At 42.6% G+C, this 21,565-nt stretch overlaps 1 protein-coding gene across 3 annotated transcripts in view; it reads left to right on the top strand.

Annotated features, from left to right (window-relative positions):
- The window catches only part of abr (ABR activator of RhoGEF and GTPase), a 119,201-nt gene that overhangs the window by 96,024 nt on the left and 1,612 nt on the right, over positions 1-21,565 (top strand). For all 3 annotated transcript variants that reach the window (XM_085288598.1, XM_085288600.1, XM_085288599.1), the window contains exons 17-22: positions 18,122-18,181; positions 18,588-18,697; positions 18,925-19,064; positions 20,699-20,833; positions 20,990-21,095; positions 21,257-21,410. In XM_085288598.1, the coding sequence (XP_085144724.1) occupies positions 18,122-18,181; positions 18,588-18,697; positions 18,925-19,064; positions 20,699-20,833; positions 20,990-21,095; positions 21,257-21,410 (705 nt within the window). The remainder of the gene's footprint in view (positions 1-18,121; positions 18,182-18,587; positions 18,698-18,924; positions 19,065-20,698; positions 20,834-20,989; positions 21,096-21,256; positions 21,411-21,565) is intronic.

Consider the following 21,565-nt stretch of genomic DNA (forward strand, 5'->3'; position numbering starts at 1 on the left):
CAAATTAGGCTAAAAGTGATGTAATTGTTTTCACATGGAAGAAGCGTCTCCCCTCCAGACCTCCCTGTGAGGATGTTTTGGACTTCTCAGCTGTGTAAATGATGAGGCCATTACTGTTAGCTATCTAATGTTGAGCTGACACCACATGTAACACATCAGTGGTTGAAGTAAAAGTTAAAGTGTCACTAAACTGTACCCACTAACATGCACCAGTTTGGCTCTGTGATAGACTGACAGCATGTCCATAATGGACATAGAGACAGAGCACCTTTAATAACCTTGGAGAATGGGACTCTTCTCTTCAGCTCCCAGTTTCTCTGCGTTGCTTTGCTTGCAGCAGCCTGTTGCATAACCAGCGTGTCATGTTGAATTCAGCCGAGCAATCTTTTTAAAAAGCGTCCCTGGCACAATCAGAAAATGTTTTGATCCGACGGAGGTTCTGGCTCTAGAGTGTACCTGTTTCCTCCGTTAGTCCTGCTTTCAAAGAGCGAGTGGGCGTTTATGAGGGAGGGGATCTCAAGAGTCTGTTTCACAGTCACAAATTGTTTGAATTATGTAATGTGTGTTGTATAATAGCCAGGAGAGGTGTTTGTGTGTGTGTGTGTGTTCTAAGAGCTGTGGAGGAGTTGTTTGAGTTGATTACATCTCTGCCTACTTGTATCTCGTTCTCTCCGCCCAGCAAACCTGACAGTGTTTCAGTCAGGCAGCGTGAAGGAGGCAGATCAGCTCTGGTTAAAGAGAAGGCACCACAGTCCAGCCTCCCCGTTTGTGCCACTGGCTGCTTTATGTCAATCATTAGTAGAAAGCACTCTTTCTTTAGTTTCTGCTTTGTCTTGTTTATCTACGATTAGGAAGGAGAAAAAAGCCTGAGGATCAAAGCAGAGAGAGAGATTTGGAGAACAGTTTTCTGCATCAGAGACGACGCTTTAAGTCCGATGTCTGATTTTCTGAACACAAAGGCCGGTCATCATTGCAACAAAGCCACTGGGAGCTTAAGCTGGTGGCTTCTCTGTTGATTAACTAATTGATTTATCACTACGAGTTAATGGCTTTTCTTGAAACTGATTTTTTTTTTAACGCTGCTTATCGAGAATTGAAAGTGGGAAAGCGATGATGGATGTGTCTGTTACAGGAGAGCTGACCTGCTTTTCCTGGAACTAAAACATCAGAGCTTACAAAACTGATCTTTTCGTGATGGGGACTTTGTGTTCTTCATTAAGGTGTGCTCTCAGTTGTTGGCCTGCTTTTGCACCACCTCGGCCTCATTTGTTCTGATAATGATTATGAGAAATTGCAGGCCAGGCCTTTATCATAATTACAGTGCTTAATTTAGCATTTTTTGGAGACTAAGTGGCTTTTGCCCCAGTCTATTAGTACGTACTGTATAGCTCTAATGTGCATATCAAAAGAGGTACAAATAAAAAGCCACATAGAAACACTATGTTAATGGAGCTAATGCCTGCTCATGTGGACTTCTTTAAAATCACAAAATAATTGTTTAAAAAAGTGCTGAGAAACTTTGCTGGTAAGTAAATTTCTCATAAATGCTGTGTGGGAGTGGGAAGTGTAACAAACGTAGAAAACGGTGACTCTGTGAGAGTTTATGAAAAATGAATGTAGTAGTAATGTTGCATCAGCAGAGAGGTGATATGCACGTGCACACATGCTGCTCAGCAGAAGATGTAGGTGTTCTGTTTGACCATGAGAGACTGAAAGCATGAGCCGGGCTGTCTGCCGTCTGCATAGCATCAAACCTCTCCTCCTCTTCATTATTGATCAGACCTCTTAGAAACGCAGCAGGCTAACTCGTGCGTATTGTTTAAATCAGCGGTCCCCAACCCCCGGGCCTCGGGCCGGTACCGGTCCGTGAGTCGTTTGGTACCGGGCTCAGGTGTGAAATGTATGGGTTTTCAGGGTTTTTATCGGTTTTCAGCGTTATTTTGTTATCGTTTTTATCGTTAACTCGGTTTTCCTGGGTCTTTTCACGTGTGTTATGAATAAATCTTCTTTTTTTCGGTACCGGTACTAGTTTTATTTTGTTGTATTTATCTGCGACACCTTAAAGGCCGGTCCGTGAAAATATTGTCGGGCATAAACCGGTCCGTGGCGCAAAAAAGGTTGGGGACCGCTGGTTTTTAAACCAGCGGTCCCCAACCTTTAGCACTTTCTTATCCACCCTCTGCCCAAAACAATCATGTTTTCCTTTAAAAAACTAAGAAATCTCAGTTCTGCTATACTTTCTGATACTGTCGTCTCTTCCTCTCTGTAATTCCCACCAGCTTCCTGCCCCGGCCGTGTAATCTTTCCAGGTGGCTGCGTCCATTCAGCCACGGTTATACACTTAAGCGTGAATTATTGAAGCAGGTCAGCAGCACCGTTCTGTGAGGCTGCGCTCTCTTCATCCTGAAACTGGGTCACAATGTTCAGATGTAACACAGCCTTGTCCCCAGACTAGCAGAGATCACAACACTGAGATCACAGCCTCAGCATAGTGGGTGCCCATCCACATCCCAGCAAAGGGCAGGTTGGCTCACATGATGAAATCACACCCAACACCAGGCTCTATATCGGGAATAGTTACCAAAACAGGGGGAATGTGTCATCCTCCACTGGCTGTACATCTTAGCAAAGTGCAGTTTTAAAGATCAAGCTTATTCCAGGTGTGACAGACACTCAGACGGGTGGATGATCTCCATCCTGCAAAATGTGGACATGTTAAGGATGTGCAAAGACTTCTTATCACAACGTCCTCACCTGCTTACCGCAAAAGTAAGAAAATAGACCCAGACCCCTCGGGTTATGTGGTCCCCTGATGTTATGGTGCTTTAGTAGTTAGGAACTGTTCCACAAAGTTCTTTTCTGGGTTTAAAAAATATATATAAATCTGCCTTGTGCAGCTTTGACTTTATTTTATGTTTATTTCAGGCAAACGCAAAGCTCTGCTCAGACTTAATGCAGTCATTTCTTTCTAGAGACGGTAGGAGGGGAATCAGTTGTAATTAAAGAAAAAGTTCACTGTGTTGTTTTGCTGTAATTATCTCCACCAAAGAGGATTTGCTGTTTGCCTTTTTGAGGAAAAATGATTATCTTGTGTTTGATGAACAAATACACTCTGAGCCAGGGAACAGCACAGTTTACTCTTAGAGTTGATTTTGCATCTGATGTTCTGCCTTTAGCTTTTTTTTTTTCAGGTGGATGTATGTAACACAAAGAGTTTGAGGTATTGCAACATCTTTACTGTTTCATTCCTGTCATTGGTGGACGTCGGAGTGACTCGGATCATGTGAAACCATAATGAAGAATTATGGACACAGACATTAGGATAAATAAAGAGACAAGCATTAAACAGAGAGAAATTATATATATATATATATATATATATATATATATATATATATATATATATATATATATATATATATATATATATATATATATATATATATATATAATTACATGGATTTTACTAATTAGTAAAATCCATGAAGAACTGCGTGTATACAAGGTGTGATCTCATTGTTTAGTCGGAGGCTTGTGATGCAGAGTGCAGCATTACTGCTTCACCATTTGTTCTTGCATCACCCTTCTTCTCAACCTGTTTTCCTTGCTCTCCTTCACTTTGTTTCTGTGTCCTTACCGTTGTGCATCTACGTGTGCTGATCACACTTCACTGTACTCTTCGGCTAGATGTACCACAATCTATTAATATGTACACCCTGAATATGCTGACTCTGAAAGAGCACAAAAACACGCTTTACCTCTCTTCAGCCACGCCCAAAGACACACACAGATTCAAGCTAAGCCTTTTCTTCGCTCACTCCTTTTCCTTCCCTCCTCTGTCTCCTTCACCACTTTTGTTCCAAAGTGCTTAATAAGTGATGGAGCGGTTAATCGGAGGATGCCCCCAATGGCTCAGATGAAAGACATGCAGGAATAATCTGCAGTGCACCCTAAGGCTGTGATTTCCCACCGAGCCAAACCTCCTCCCGCCTTTGCGCTCTCATCTTAGCACTCTCACTCTTAACCTCGAAACCTCATACCCCATTTTCCCATCTTCCTCCATAAGAGAGCAGGAGAGATCAAAGAGGTGGAGCAGATCATCCTGTAAACATACTTGCAGACCCATCGAATTAACCCTGATTGAATTATCCGCTCGCAGTGTGGTTTCTAGCTATCGCAGCCACCCGGCCACTGATGTCAGCCGGTCGCTGGCCTAAGAAAGATGCACGTGATTGATATTCCCAAACAATCACCTTTGTTCCACTGTCAGCTGCTTTGGGGATCAACCGAGGTGTGGCCAAAATATGGATGTACACATACGCACATTCTCAGATGCCAGCTTTCTGTGTATCCTGCTCTTGCTGTGTTTGCAGGCTGGAACAAACAACAAACCTGTGCGTGTGTCCATTGTGATAGCCAAAATGGAAAACTATAAAGGTTAATGGCCTGCCTGCACTTTGGTGAAGGTTTTTTTTTTTTGTTTTTGATTTTGTTTTTGTGAAAGCACTAAAATAGTGAATGTCCTAAAAAAAACTTACCAAAAAAACATGAAATGAATGAAAATACGAACTCCACTAAACCTTTGAAAATGTTAAAAAATACAATACAGCTTTAACTGTAAGTCCAAATCTCTGTTAGCTGTACAACTGTGTAGCAAAATTCCCCAGATTTTATTAAAAGGGTCGACTGACATTGGAAGAGATTTGAGCTTCTTATTTGGTAATTAATTATTTATGTATAACTCCCCTACTTTTAGTGTTTATTGGAAGCTGAGGTAATTTTCTCCTGCTTTAGTTACTGTTCATACATGAAAGTGAAACTTTCTTTTTGTCTTTTTTTTTTTTAACTTTATTTAATAGGATAGTTTAAAGTATAAACAGAGGGCAGGAGGTGGTTTTTGTGGTGTCTAGGGTGGACTACACCCAGACCCCTGTAGTAGCTTTTGGCAGCCAGCTCAGCCAGGTCTTCTTATTCACTTTAAAGCCAAAAGCAAACTGCTCCACATCTCTAATAGAAAATAGTGATTTTTCTTCAGAAGGAGCTCCTGCTGGAATTTAAAGGTAGATTGTTGCAGCAGCTGTAGCTGTTTTGTAGACTTCAGCAGGAGCTTATTACACACAGCACACACTAAACCCGCTAAAACAGCAGACTGACAGACTGACCACCCCGCGTTCATTAGGCAGGCATGGATTCAGAGCTGCTCCATATTCATGTCAGAGCAGCTCAGCCCTGCGATTGATCATTAATTTGTCTCTGGCTCCTGAAGGTGTGTGTGATTGGCAGAAGTTTGCTGAAGGCCGCAGCACTAGAGGCCCTAGAATCGCACAGTCAACAGAATCGCAGTGCTTGTCAGGCAGCAACTACACAACTAGGTGGAGTTCGTAAACGAGGGCCTCCTTCAGCAGCCCCCCTCCCTCGTCTGTTCTGTGGAGCAGCTTTACGAGGGGCCGTGCCACCCGGCGCATCTATAATTAAGAGCCAGGGCCGGCCATGATGTCAGAGCACAAGCACTCGGGACTCAACCTTCTGCTTTTTCACCTTTTCATGTGGTGGCCAAATGGTATTAAATTAAGATCATTTTAAATAAAAGCGTGTGCTGAACCTCTGACTGAGTGCCAGCAGTGTTATTATATATCTCAGTTAAATCATAAAAACAACAATTTGTGGGTGTTAGATGGACGGAGAGAGTAAAAGAAGGCAAACATATCCCCCACAGTCACCTCACATAAAAAACACATTTATTTTAGCATTGAGACTTTTGCTAATTACTCATGTCTTTTCTTTCATGTACTTTTACATTTTCTACTCTTCTCACAAGAATTCTTAATCTTATCTCCTCGTTGGGCGCCCTCCTCCTCCTCTTCCTCCCCTGCATGCATCTTTCGTCTTTTTATCATTCCCATGTTTCCTAAGCTCAAAGCCCCACACAATTCATCATCTCATACAGTTAATTTATCTCTACAGTACGTATCTATCTATGCAAGGTCCTGTTTTTTTTGTGTGTGTGTGTTTTTTAAGGAAAATTGGGAGCCATTATTCCACTGTTCTTACTCACAGCAAAACCGAGCAATAAAACCACAGAAACGAATAGTTTTGCTTTTGACATGATTGAGAAAAATATTATTCTGGTACATCGACAGCCTGTTATTATTTTTGCATTTAAATGCCACGTATGGAGTCGGTTTGAGTTTTGGAGGGAATTGAGGCAGTCTGTGTGCAGAACTGCTTGGCGTTTTTGATGTGTGCTGAGTTGTGTAAACCCACAGGTATTCTGCGCTAACATGTCTGCATATAGTGTGCAGGCATAAATAACTTATGAGCCAACACAAGAGAGTGCAACACTGGCAACTCTGTGTGCTTGTGTGAGCTCGCTGCATGAATGTATTTGACGTGATGGGCTGTGAAGCAGTCGACATAGGTTGCATGAACACCTGCTGTTACTCTACTCCTCTGCTGTCAGTATCTTTTGACTTTGGGGCTTTTTGACACTTCAAAGAGAAGCCAAAGGTCAAAATTTTGCAAAGTGAAGATGAGACATGACTGGAAAGCAGATAGCGCTATCCATAAAGTGTGAAACGTTTCCTGAACAGCATCGTCTAAGTGACAGCTACAAGCTGGATGATGATCACACTAATTAATATCACAACACATGAAGCTAAATTTTGCTAGCAGGCATAAACTGTAGTTTTATGGTACCAAGAGAGAAAATAAGGCTTATTTGAGCCTGTTATACTAATTTCTGTCACCATATTATTTATCATTAAACTGTGATCACTGTAGGAGCTAAATAGTTTTCGCTCCTGTCTCTTTAAGAGCCCCTCCCTGAAAGCCAGCTTCCTTCTAATTGGCTGCCCCTCTCTTACTGTGATTATACTCTGCAGACATGGACACAGACCATTAATAGACCATTAATCTGCTCTTACCCCCCCCCCCCCCCCCCCCCCCAAAAAAAAAAAAAACAACACAAAAAAAAAACCTAAAGCAAAATTTTAATCGTGGATTAAAACTAACTTTTCCTCGTATTTGGTTATTTTTAAGCTTGAATGAGATCTGGAATCTGAGATTGGACAACATGAACCTTCTCAATAACATAGTTTGCAGCAGGCTTCATTTATGAACATCTGTTTGCTTTTATTGTTAATGCTTCATGTTTTGTGACTGTAAGCCAGTAAAAGTATGCAATCAGGTGTCCTCATGTTCCTCCCCATTTTCTTAAAAAGGTACAGTATTTCCTATCATCGGACCGCACATTCTGAACATTATTAATACTAGTCTTTTGTCTGGTCAAGTACCTAGGGAATTTAAGCATGCAGTCATACATCCTTCACTTAAGAAGAACTTAGACAGTTCAGTCATATCAAATTTTAGACCCATCTCTAAGCTTCCCTTTCTTAGTAAGATTCTGGAGAGGATTGTTTATACTCAGTTGATGGAATGACTCTAAATTGTCAGAAATCTTTCAGTCCGGCTTTAAGCCATTCCACAGTACGGAGACAGCCCTCGTAAAAGTTATGAATGACATCCTGATAGCGACAGACCGTGGTAAATATGCAGTGCTGGTCTTGTTGGACATGACCGCTGCATTTGACACTGTGGATCACGATTTGCTCATCTCCCGCTTACAGCACTGTGTGGGAATTTCTGGTTCGGCACTTGTGTGGTTAAAGTCCTATCTCTTAAATAGGACCTTTTGTGTTAAGTTGGGGTCGGCTTCATCCTCTGTGGCCCCTCTGCTTTGGGGTGTGCCACAGGGATCTATTCTTGGGCCGTTATTGTTTTCACTGTACCTTTTGCCTCTTGGCGCGATTTTCCGAAAACATAAAGTGCCATTCCATCTATATGCAGATGACTGCCAGCTCTACTTACCTTTTAGTCATTCTGATAGTCTCCCAAGTCGACCTCTGCTTGACTGCCTTACTGCTGTCAAAGCATGGATGGCAAAAAACTTTTTAAATTTTAATGATCAGAAGACAGAAGCGATTTTATTTGGCCCAAATCGTTTTTCTCATACTCCAGATGTTGATCTTGCAGCTTTGACTTCCCAACTAAAGAGTTCGATCACAAATCTCGGAGTTAAAATTGATTCTGCACTTACCTTTGATGACCATGTAAATGGGGTGGTAAAATCAGTATTCTGTCACCTCAGACGTTTAACGAAGGTTAAGCCCTTTCTTTCCAAGCGTGACTTGGAAAGTGTTATTCATGCCTTTATTACCTCACGTTTAGATTATTGCAATTCTCTTTTAATAGGGGTTGGGCAGGGCACTTTGTCATGCTTGCAATTAGTGCAACATGCTGCGGCATGATTTTTAACTGACAGAAGGAAATTTGATCACATCACTCGATTTTGGCCTCTTTACACTGGCTTCCAATTGAATTTAGGACCCATTTTGAAGTCCTTTTATTGGTTTTTAAATCTCTAAATGGTCTGGCAACTGTTTATTTGTCTGACTTGTTGAAGCCCCACGTCCCCACTCGTTCCTTTCGGTCAGCTGAGCAGTTGCTGCTTTCGGTCCCAAAGTCACGGCTGAAAATTAGAGGAGACCGAGCGTTCTCTGTTGCAGCGCCGATGCTTTGGAATAACCTTCCTCTCCATGTTAGACAGGCTACATCAGTGCCAGTTTTTAAGTCTTTATTAAAAATTTATTTTTATTCTCTGGCTTTTAACTCTGTGGGTAACTGACTTTTTTTTTAAAAAATGTATTGCTATGTCTGGTTTTATTACTATGTGCATATTAGTATTGTACAGCACTTTGGTCTACCAGGTGTGTTTTTAAAGTGCTATATAAATAAATGATGATGATGATGTTGCGTTTCAATTGGAAATGAGAGGAATTCGGTTTTTTTGTCTCATCCTGTACTGAAGCGGGACGGCTAAAGACGCACTTGACTGATCTTGCGAGCGAAGATTGCTGCTGCTCGGCCTGTGAAAGCAGCTCTGGGGGGATTTTCCAAAGTGTGAAAAGCTTTCTTGGCTTGAGCTTGAAACTTGAAGCTTTCCCCATGAACCAGACTGCAGGTGTATGATCTGAAAGTAGTAAGAATCCGAGCCACGAGGTTCTAATGAAAGATTTAGAATTGTTTCAATGACGATGTGAAATCATTTTAGGACTAGACTGCAGACGCTCGGGGTATCTTGGCCTCTGCTGCTTGTACTAATTTTGAAGCTCCCATCACATATGATGACACTTGCTGATTGTAGTTTATTTTTCTGCTTGTTTTAGTCTTTATTTTCTCTTCTGGATGCTGTGATAGCAGAAATCAATCAAACAAGCTACAGTTCGATGTACGATTCTTTCAGTGCGTTGCCCAAAAAATTTCCTGTCGCCCTGTGGGGGTTTTTTTCCCTCCCATTTTAAAAACATGGTTTTCCCAGACATTCCTTCCAAGATATGACGCATAGAGTGTGTATGCTTCATAGTTACGAATTCTGAGAGTTAAAAATAGTCTGTGGCGAGGGTTGACTGAGGTCTCCTCCACCACCACCCCCTCTGTACTACACTTTCGGTCACAAAGTGAGACATGCTGGCCGTCCTGCTCCCACTTTAGTGTTTTATCATTACCACAGAACACATTCTAACCCACATGTTTTTACACTATGGTATCAGGCTGTCTGCTGTTAGCTGAGACGCCTTGTGATGACGGGATGAGTCCAATTTGTTGCTAAAAACTGTGGCGAAAACAGCAAAAAAAAAAAAAAATCTGCCGCTTTAGCAGAAGGTAACTAAATTATAATTATTTCATCGCAGATACTGTCTCTGAATCACAAAGACATTTCAGCCCAGTAGACGGTGCGTCTTACCAGTCTGGGGGTTTTAAAATGCAGCCTCATGTCTGTAACCTTTTCCACCAGCAGAACCCCCCCTCCCTAATTCAAATGGGATGGGACACAGTGGATGGAGATGGAGTTTGACAGGCATACACAGGCTCCCTTGCCCCATATCGATCCATTATACAGAGGAATCCTTCTCTTAAGAGCAGCCAGCTCCGGCTGTCCTGTTGAATAAACATGGAGATTCGCTGGCCGTGTCTCCCGGGGTGTGAGCGTGCGTGTGGATGTCTTTGAGTGACTTTCCAATGTCAGCATACAGGCACGGTGAAAAGTGTCGAGCATTGTAGTGGAAAAATGACGCACGCATTCGCAGAGAGTAGACGATGGAAATCGGAGAACTGTAAGAATGCGGGAGGAGAAGTCATCTGCAGAGGGAGGCACAGAGAAGAGGGGGAGAGAGCAAAGATATTTCTAGTCAGATTTTAAAAGGATATGACAACATAGGAGCCTTTAGAGCTTCTTTAGAGGTCTGCCTGTGTGTTTCAAGTCATGTTTTTGGCGACGCAGGTATTACCTGTCTGTCTTTCATGCTTTCACTGCCTCTTTCTCATCGTCACAGTTCTTTGTTTACTCACTTCCTGAGCATGCTGGCCAACTCTGGGAAAGGTTGACAAGGGGTCAAAGCACTGAACAAAACAGAGTCCAGCATTTAGCCTTTGCTCCTTCTCGCTCTCTCTCTCACCCTCTCTCCCCCCTCATTTCTCATTGACTGTTTATTGTGCCCTCCTCCCCTCCCTTCTCTCTCTTTGGAGGTGTGTCCATCAACATCTGGAGAAGCAGAGCTGCTCACTGACAGCGGGAGCCCATTCACCCCCCATCTCCCTCCCTCTTCTCGCGCTCTCTCTCTTTCTCTCTCGCTCAGTCGCCCTGTATGTGTGCTTGCTGTTGTGGAAGTCAGATCGCACACTGAGGAGATGCTGGCAGCTGACTGTGGAGCGAACTCACAGAGAGGGGCATCAGCGTGGACCTACTATCAGGCTTATCAAGGACACCATGGCAGCATCTTTCTCTACTTCTCCTCCTCCTCATCACTCATTCCTCTTTTGAAGTGAATTTCAGAGTCTTTTTCTGAAACTTGATTGCTGAAGCGACTCACTGATCACTAAGAGCTTCCGTGGGGATCCGTACTCCCATCCTCTTCATCGTCCGCGGTGTTCTTCCTCCACCATCGGTGGGAGAGGAATTCACAGGCTTTGGCATGACGGAGATCTTGGTATCGGATGTAAACTTGAACTCGGTGTGCGAGCGTCTGGAGCAGCACTGCTGCGTGGATCAGAATCAGCACAATCTGTCCAGCCAGCCACAGACCCCTGTGCACAAGAGGCACAGCAACACTGGGGCCAAGCTATGGGGCCGCGTCCGCAGCAAGCTGCTCAGACAAAAGGTTTCTGGTTAACATATGTACACACACACACACACACACACACAAGCTGTGGTTTTTGCTCTTTAATCTTTTTTTCATCCTCTATTTATCACTGTGTCACTTCCATCTGTTGGTTCTCCCTCTCTTTTATCCTCAGTTCATCCCTTTCTGTGTGCGTGTGCTCTCTTAATGGGTGTCTTTATTTCTGAGTTGACTATTGTTCTATTCTGAAAGGTCAGATGACTGAATGTAGCTAGTGATGACAGTGATGGCTAAACTGTGACCCAGAAATAAGGATATGGGTTTATTTCCCTTTTTTACCCTGGTAGAATCTGCATCTCTATTACTAACTTTAATATTTGAGCTTTAAAAAGTATTGAATATTCTTGATTAATCCTGAATTGCACTGGAGTTTGATGCAGGATCGGTTACACTCACTTGTGAATAACTTGTGAGAAGATGTTAATATTTGAAAAAATGGTACCGACATGAAACGGGACTGTGCGACGATTTAATTAAGATAGGAATTCACGATCGCTCTAAAAGCACTCTGTTTAATAATATGAAATAATAATTTCCTGCTCCCTGCCCTCTCCTCTCCATCAGTCTTCATATCCACAAGCCTTTTTTTCTCCTTTAAAAAAATAAAATTAAAAAAAAGCTACTAGTGATGACTAAAAGGCAGCTTGTCATGTTGTTTGACGATCAGAATGGCTCCCTCTGCTGTTCAGTTGTGATAATGACGCCTCTTTGGCATTTAAAGCAACGATTTTTTCTTCTTCTGTTTATTAAGTGTCATATTACTCCATATTGTCTCTGAGACACACATCTGGAATGTTTGCATGATGTCGTTTTGGTATGCAGCCAGTTATTATCCCTTTCTTTGTAGTGTCTGCAACTGGCCTTTCGTGGTGTTGCGACGTTGTTTAAATGCAGTTTCTGGTTTGTGACTCTTTTGGCTGAGCAGCAAAGGTTCTGTGATTCAGTGCACACCTCTGCACACACAGCTGAAACAGAGTAATGCAGACATAAGCTGAGGAATTTTTAGGTATTTATTTATCTGGAGGGGGTGACCACGTTCTTGCACAGCCCTCCTCTTCTTCAGCATCAACAGCGTTTTGAGCTGTAATTTGTGTGCATCATAACCGTGTTCATAACAAAGAGTCAGATTTAGGCTGACCTTTGCTTCCATGTTTTCCATTATTCAGCACGAGCCTGAGGAAAGCTGACCACTCTTTTATACTGAGCGGAATAAAACAGTGATTACATACATTATTTCTCTGTACACAGGTACCACCGTGTTAATGTCAAGGCATTAGAGGAGGAAGTCCCTTTGTCTCACTGCTGTCCAAATTTCTCAGCTTTGGCAATAAGTCTTTTTGGTATCTTGCCACCCTGCACTCACACCGTGCCGAAATCCCTGTTCACCCATCTGCTCTGTAAGGTTCATCCTTTAATTCTTGTCACTTTTTCTTTCTTTTTTTTTTTTTTGAGTGAGCTTGTGTTGTCATTTTTCCAAGCTTGGTTGCCTTTTGATCCTATCAGTCTTTCTACAGTCCCCCCCTTTCTTTCCCTCGGTCATGTGTTTCATTGCAACATGCTGGGGATTGCTCTCGATGATGTTTAACTATCCACTGATATTATCTAAAACCATAACACAGCGGAGGCACGCATGGATTTTTTGAATAGTTCTGTTTTCTGTAAAGGGTTCATTCTTAGTTTTTGGTTAAGCAGTGTGTGTGTGCACTCTGTTGTGCATGCTTTTAAAATTAAATCATGCAGATATGCGTTTAGAAATTTGAATCATAATTGTTGGGGCCAGGAAAAGCAGACTTTAGGGCTTGTTTCTGTCTGTGCATCTGTGGCATGCATCATGTTATTTACTGGGTGTTTAGAGGAATGAAAAGGATAGGTGAGGGCACGGAAGTACACCAGGGAATTGTGCTCCCTACGTGAGCTGGAAGCAGCGCCTAATTAAGACACAGTGTGATGAGATGGAAAGCTGGCTGGAAAACGCTAATTGGTGTAGAACTAGACACAATATATTTGATGTGTCGCAACAAAGGAGCAAATAGCCTTGAGGCTGGGATGTGGGGTTGTAGCTTTTGCGTTGTGTTCTGTTTTTCCCTCCTTTTTGTGGACTTTTAGCCAGCTTAGTGCAGAGAACAATGCAGACTAAGCCATCGAGGAGAATCGCATCCGACCATTATCATCTTCCCTCCCACTCGCTCATCCTACCTCTTACCCTTGCAGCATTTCAGCTCCCATATGGAAATTATACTCTCCATTTTAGTATGTTGATTGGTGCAGACGAGATATTAGCATTTCATCCTTTCTGTGTGCCTAAAATGCCATCTACTCCCCTAATGGCCTTTTTATATAGGCCACATAAATCTCCTCCTGTCTCCACCGGAGGGCATGGCCCTTTATTGGCCCCAATTCATCCCCCCCTGTGTGCAAGATCTGTGATTGGTTAATGGGCTCCAGGAGGGGAGTGGCAGGTCAGTAAAGCATTCTCAGGTTGATGCCCACAGTGACCCCCTTGCTTCTGGCTGTGCAGCAGCCAGCATGCAAATAGCCTTTAATCTCCTTACAGTGACACAAAGGCATTAATCATCTAATTACGGAGTGAGATTTTGGGGATGTGCTATTAAACACAGTAGTGTTGTGCACTTTATTTTTGCCCCTTGCATGCAGGTATCTATAAAGATATGGTCACTAAAAGTGTATTTGTCACTGCTGGTAAACATAAAGCACATGCTGTGAGCCTGAGCAGCAAAAGTAATGCGATGAAAAGTTACTAAATAATCAGGAAAACAAACTCGCATAGTTGCTCAGTTGAATCTTACTCCAGTTCTTTTTTTCACATTAGCTGGGAGGTTAGTTGCCATGGCTACAGTTGACAGACTTTGGATGGTGGGAACGGTGCATTTAAATGATAAAATGTCAAAGTAAATGAAACAAAGTAGTCTTTGACTGTGTCTCTCCTCCATGTGGAAACGAGAGATGACACTGGTCAATAACAAAGTTCCTGAAATCACGTGAATTTGAAGAGATTTCGGTCTTTTCCTGAGCACGTTCATGCTGCAGCACAATGAAGAAATCATAAAAAACTGATCATATGGGTATTTTAAGGAAAATAAAGGAGGTGTTTGTTTTTGACTCTGAATATTAAAGGAATATTTCACCCCTTTATGTTTTTCTGCGTTTCAGTATCAGTGCTCCGCTCTGCTGCAGGCAAGGATGGTGTTGCGTAAGTGTAGTACTCATCTGTGTGTCGCTGCTTACAGGGGCTGGATGAGAATCACACACTGCTGGCAGAGATAAAAGACTAGTCTGCAAATCACAACTCTCATTCAGTTGAAAATCCCTGCCGATTGGCCCAAACTAGGAAGAGAGGGCAGAAGGCAACATGGCAACCGAGTCAAAGACCTCCCATGGCCTCGTTGACATCAGCAGCTGTTGAGTAAAGAGTCATATAAACATTATGGTTCATGAATCCAAAAATAGTCCTGTTGCTTATGGAGCAGGAGCAACTTTGCTGCTGCAGGATGTGTTAGCTGGAAATTAAAAAGAAAAAAAATGAAATGAAGGTTCAGTCACTGTGCACACGGTTCCTGTAATCCTGCTAAATCCAAGGAGCCGCGCAGTTAGCACCACGTTCTAATTAAAGGACTAATAAAAAGCTTTCTGCAGCTGAATGAATATTTAATCAGGCAGAGAAGCAGTGGTGAAAAAGTGTGATGAAACACAAAGGACAAATTAAACAGCGATTCATTAATTTAGCATATCAAAAGATCAAGTTATGCTTTTTGCTGTGTTGTCGCCAGCACGCATTACCTCTCCAAGCACAGCAACAATAAGCTAATTAAGTCTATAGAGATTTCATTAGTTTGGCTTTACACATCACTTTGTACCTGACTGTTTGGTTCAGGCTTCTGCCGCTGTTTTCCTTCTCTTTGGTCTGCATTATTCAGCTCTTGCTTTTACATAAATTTATAATCACACAAAACAAACAAGTGTCCAAACACTGCTCTTTAGTTGTACTAAATCTGAGCAGCATGTGATACTAAATGTTCATATTGGTGACAAATTTGCACATCTGAGCAAGATTTTCTTTTTGCACTTAACTGAAACGTAGTTTTGCAAACAACTGTCCTTTCACAGACCCGCATCGGTCACGCTTGTCAGATGAAAATGCTTTCATGTATAGTTTTCCTGTGGACAGGAAAGAGGGATCCCTGTGCACAGAGAACATCGTGGATGATGTACACCGATGCATCAAGATTCTTTGTAGCGCTGCATGTGTTGAGGCTTGTGCAGCTCCATAGGGGATGCAGACCCTTGATTGCCCCTGTGTTGTTGCTGTCAGTCTCAGATCCACAGCAGGGTGGAGGGCGGGATTATATTTCCAGAGGGGAGGGGGGAGGGCTCTCAGTTAGTTCCCGTAGTGTAGTCATTATCACGTTCGCCTAACACGCAAAAGGTCCCCGGTTCAAAACTGGGCGGGAACAAGATTTTATTTTTTTTTCTTGAAATGTAAAACTGAAATCCAGAGTACAAGTCTGAGTAATACTGTGTGACTGATAACCACATTCTGCCCTGTCGGTGTAAAAGAAACCATTTAGTAGCACAAAAGAATGACTTATCAGCTTTGATCTTGTAGATCAGTCTGAGTAGAGCACAGCCTGTACTCTGTTCAAACTGCATGTACGTCCCGGCTCATGTCTGCCTGCTTCTTTATTTGGAGACTCTTAGTCATGATATCAAAGCCTGTATTCTGCATGACTGACCTAGAGTCCAGCAACATGCAGGAAAAAGGATACTCAAATCAACCGTGACTTTTCTGTAGGTTTCTGCAAATGGACCGAATCACACGGCGGCCGCATGCTTCCCGTTATGTTCATTTCAATACGCTCAAACATGCAGGAGAGCAGATAAATGAGGGTTAGTGTGTTTAAGCACACAGAGTACAGAGTTAGTGGGACGTGCACATATACGGCCGGATGGAAGTAAACCGGCTGTACCTCATACTCGGTGCGCACACTTGCTCCCATATAAAAGCTGGGTTCTTTTATATGGGAGCAAACGTCTTTTTTCTTCTTTACGTCTCTCATATCAAGTCTCAGCTCTGTTACCTCCTGCCATCTTCCTGAAGGTTCCCTGACTGCGAGCTGTCACTCGGAATAAAACCTTAAATCCTCCCTCTGCTGTTAGACCAGCTGACTGAACTCATCCTCCGCTAAGTCACAAACCGCGTCTTGCAGTGCAATCCCTCCTGCTGACATTTTGTGCTTTATTCTGAATGAAATACTATAAAGTAAATGAAAGCTTGCTTCATGCAGGCCTCCTCTCAAACTCATTTCTCAGGGAAGCAGGCGAGTGGGGGAGCAAGTTCCTCTCAGCTATTTTTTAATAAACGGCCCAGTTGTGGATACAGGCTTGGACAGGGTCACTGAGTATACAAATGGCTGTAATGGACCCTTTTTGTTTTTACAACCCTATTTGAGTACATTCATTTTTAATTAGGATTTTTAGAAATGAGCAGAGTAATAAGGAGGAAATGGGTAGGATATTTCTTTTTATTTTTTTCAATTAGTTTACTCCAGGGGGGCTTAAAGAGGCGTCATCAGTGAGCCTTGGATCTTTGCCCGGTTCCCTTCTCGGCAGTTGCTGTGTAAAGCCCCGATTGCAGTGATTACCTGTCCTTCGTCTGAAGCCCAAACACTGCTGGGAAAACAGGCTTTAGCGATAATAGGAATGCGTGAAACCGGTGCCAAATGGCCTTTTTACGAGGTAATGAAATACACTCACTAAAAACTTTTAATCCCGACAATAAGAGGAGCGTGCTACCCCTGCGCTCACCCAGCAAGAGTAATTTTCCTCTACGTTAAGCACATCGCTGTGCAGGGTTGCGATGACATAACTGAGTAGTGCAGATGCTGAAACTATAAAAAAGGCATTAGCTGTTGTGGCCTCGCACAGCGGGCGCAGACTCCAGGAGACTTAAAACAACAACAAGCTGTCTGTGCTGCCTCACTGAGAGACGTGAGAGCCACGCTTTGAGAATATGTGCGGTGAACGAGGAGAAGTGTCTCAGTTAATCTGGAGCCCTCGTTCGACGCCTGAGAGACTGCTGAAGACGTACAAGGGCAGCAGAAGCGAAAAAGTTGTGGGACGATAAACTTACTGCCTTCAGTTTATTGTACGTTAGAGCCCGGGGTTACAAGCATTACTTTGCCTGGGCTTCGGGTAGTGCAGTCATGTCTCCAGTTTCCTTATTTTATCCTCCACTAAAACCGAACGTTGAGCTCCATGTGGTTATAATTTTGGAGATATTTTTCAGTTGTTTTAATTATGTTTTAATTCTCTGTAGCTACAAAACCCCAAAGGTGTCAGATCATACTTGAATGTCTTACTGGGATTCTTCTTTAGTGAAATGTAAAGAGGTTAAATCGGCATTTCTCTGTCAAACACACGAGGACGGTTACTTTTGCTTCACCACTTTCTGTTTCAGAATGGAAATTTAAGGCTTTCTCAGGTTTTATTTAGAGACAGATTAAAGCATAAAAGCAGACTCTATCTCCGTACTACAAGAACAAACATTCCTGAGGATTTATGTGGGAAAAGAATTTCCCTGGTGGCAAAGTCCGGTTTGGTCACAACACCCACCGTGGGTACGCTGGAATTAAGTGAGCAGGTTTCGAAGAAATGTACAGATACTGTTGCCAGGCTTTTTTTTTTCTTCCTTTCTGTGTGTTGTATTGAGAAATGTCGAGTTGTCCAAGGGAGCGACGGCTCACTGATGATGTGATTAAGCAATTTTTCTGTTCCTGGGAAAATCCCAGTATGAATTTAGTCATGTCCTTATTTAGGCTTCTCAAAAATGTTAACAACCATGTTTCTGTCTGTGTTGTGTCTTTCAGCTGGATCCTCAGACTGTGCAGTCCAAGAACTGGCACATGGATGTCATAGAGATGAATGGGGTAAGTATCTGAGAGGGACTTTTAGCTTGGACTCGTCCAGTAAATAAAGCCTTCAAGGTCGGAGATTTGTACAGACAGAATTTAGAATAGAATAACTAAATATATACAAAGGAAATCTTGATTTATTTTTTTTTCCATAAACTTTTTTCCACAAATTTTTCTTTTATTTTAGGTTTTTTCTCCATATATTAAACTGATTAGCTTAAAGATCATCATCATCATCATTTATTTATAAATAGACCAAAGTGCTGTACAATACAAATATAAACTTAGTAATAAGATAGCAGAAACCAGACATAGAAATAAAATTAATAAAAAAACAGATGTTAGTCATCGCACACAAAGTGACTCGTAACAATCCCAGAGTTTCAGTTTTGCCTTCTTAATGTTGTTTGTTCCTCCTCAGATTAAAGTGGAATTCTCCATGAAGTTTACAAGTCGAGACCTCAGCTTAAAGAGAACGCCGTCCAAAAAACAGAGTGGCGTGTTTGGAGTCAAAATCAACGTTGTTACAAAGTAAGCTTGTTCCTGTTGTTGAGACTGAAAAGGGCTCAGAGCTCATGTGTCTAAATGATAGAATGAGACATTGAAAGTTTCATGAATAGGCCTTCATTGATGTGTATGTGAGATGATGAGAAAAGTTCCCGTCTCATGAAAAGAAACAACTGTTTTCATGGCGCCTGTGATGAAGATGTGCAAGCCCAGTTCAGTCATCAGAAAATAACTGCTGTGTGTGTCCACAGGCGCGAGCGCTCCAAGGTGCCTTACATAGTCCGTCAGTGCATTGAGGAGGTGGAGAAGAGAGGGATCGATGAAGTGGGAATCTACAGGATCTCAGGGGTGGCCACTGATATCCAGGCCCTCAAATCAGCATTCGATACCAGTAAGACTCCATTCACTGTCTCTGTGTGACACGCTCTTCCTCCCATCGTCTTTACTGCACGACAATATTGTTTATTGTTCTTTCTCTTTGCAATGCAGTAGAGGTGATTCTGTGATGCAGAATATGTGCAATGACATTTAGATTTATACACTACTGTGCAAAAGTCATGAGCCACAGTTCATTTCTTTTGCTCTAGGAAAATTCCAAATAGCAATAATTTATTGAGAGGCAAAGATACAGCTAAATACAGAGTTTGTATAATTCTTACTTTAAGCTGCCTTTTTGTAATTTCTCTAAGAAGTCCCAGGAACAGTAGGAAGAGGCTTCTTGAAGGACACTCAAAGCTCTTCTTTGGATGTTCTCTGACAGGATGATCCCACATTGCTTCAGTAATGTCGAGATCCACAATCTAGGGAGGCCAGTCTATGACTGATAGTATTGCATCGTCCTAAAGATGTTGCTGCTGACTTTCAGTTCAGTTCTTGTGTAATCTGGCATACCTCAGCAACAGTCATCCTTCTACTTAGACCATTTCTGATGAAGCTTCAGTGAACAGTAGATGGATTAACTAAAGAAATGGGGGCAAATTGTGTTTTGCCAAATGCAGCTAGCAACAAAGTACCTAAAGATCCAAAGATAAAATAAACTCTTTGCTAAGTTGTCTGTTATGTGTAGACACAACAATGGTTCATCCCCTGAGTTAGATGCCTTTTTTATGCTTGAGTGATTCACAGATTGGTGTGAAGTGGCTTAACAAAGAAAAAAACATTCCTCTGAAGCTGGTCAGATACAGACACAAGAACAATAGTTCAGTATCAGTGAAGTCTTATACTGATTTTCAGCAGAACACATGAGTCATCTGTCTGTGTTCTTGCACTTTGCTTTTAAAAATCTGTGAGACGCCCAGTGCACTCTGCACATTGTCAAAAACACTGGTCTCACTGCAGCGAACAGCTGAAACTGACAGGAAACCGCAGACAGACTGTATGAGGACACTCTGCAGGGCTCACTCTGTTTTCCAGCACAGCGATTAATTCGCTCACTCTGTTCAGCAGGAATCACGTATGAACAACCAGGTTACAGATGTTACTGGCAAACATTATAAAATGATCCACACAGCAAAAAAATAAATCATCATTTGGCTTTTATTGTATGTGTCCTGAACTTGGGTCATGTGAGAGTCAGTAAGGCGATAGGTTTAACACAAAACCGGCTGCCCCCGCATTACAATCCCACCATACCCCATTTTTTTCTCAGTAATTTCCAAAAAACGTAGCACCTTATGCTGCTTTTAGATGTAAAAAAATTCTGCAGCCGGGTTTTTAGTAACTGAGGTCTTTGCTTTAGCACTCTAGATGAGGGATTAGTGAAAACTGACAGTCAGGCAATCCAGGACAGATGAGGAGCAGCAGCTGTATCGTGTTCAAGGTCTCCTGTTGCATAAGAGTCTTCGTGGTCACAGCTGCTTTTACTTCGCTGAGATGTGACTGAGCAGGGCCTAGCATCCACTCTGATGTGATAAACAAAAGTCAAACACCAATACATGCGGGGTCACCTCAGTCCTGGAGACAGAGGAAGCAGAGATCAAGTGTAAAACTTGAATAATGTGATAAGTGTTTGTGTCTGATTTACAGATACCAAAGATATCCTGGTGATGCTGAGCGACATGGACATCAACGCCATTGCAGGAACGCTGAAGCTGTACTTCAGGGAGCTGCCGGAGCCTCTCCTCACTGACCGCCTCTATCCCGCCTTCATGGAGGGCATAGGTGCGACCTTTGAGCTCTTACATTCATTCCAGGAAGTGTGTGTGTTTAGACTTTTGCCAAAGTGAGTTACAGTTGACCAACTGGAGAAGATGAGGACTGTTAGAAAGCTGTCTTGCCATAATTGAATCTGACATCTTCTTCCTCCCTCTCTCACAGCTCTCTCAGACCCAGCAGCCAAGGAGAACTGCATGATGCACCTCCTGCGCTCGCTGCCTGACCCCAACATCATGACCTTCCTCACGCTGCTGGAGCACCTCAAACGGTACACAGACACGCAAATACACACACTTTTTGTTATTCTTTAATCGTGCTTATTCGCTTTTTTCTTTACAAAAATGTTTAACCTGTTCCAGTCACCTTTATACATAAGACTAAGCTCATCACAGAGAATCTAACGGTGCTTGTTGGTTGTTGTTTCTGCAGGGTGGCTGAGAAGGAGCCCATCAACAAGATGTCCCTTCATAACCTGGCCACCGTGTTCGGCCCCACTCTGCTCAGGCCCTCAGAGTCAGAGAGCGCGAAGGGACAGCACATCACCTCCGCTTCTGACATCTGGTCACATGACGTCATGGCACAGGTGCATGGATGTTTTTGAAAGTTGAATACAAAGCTGCATTTTGTTAATTGAGATAAAAAAAAAATCAATTGGCCTAGCAGGTACAAGAGGTCGATGTTAAATTGGTGCGTATGTGCGTATCACAGCTGCTGCTTGTGATCTGCAGATGAATTTCA

This window comes from Mchenga conophoros, linkage group LG10 (assembly GCF_057382185.1).
Source record: "Mchenga conophoros isolate Kocher_MC1m ecotype Shallow Benthic linkage group LG10, M_conophoros_male_GT1.1, whole genome shotgun sequence".
Lineage (NCBI taxonomy): Eukaryota > Metazoa > Chordata > Actinopteri > Cichliformes > Cichlidae > Mchenga > Mchenga conophoros.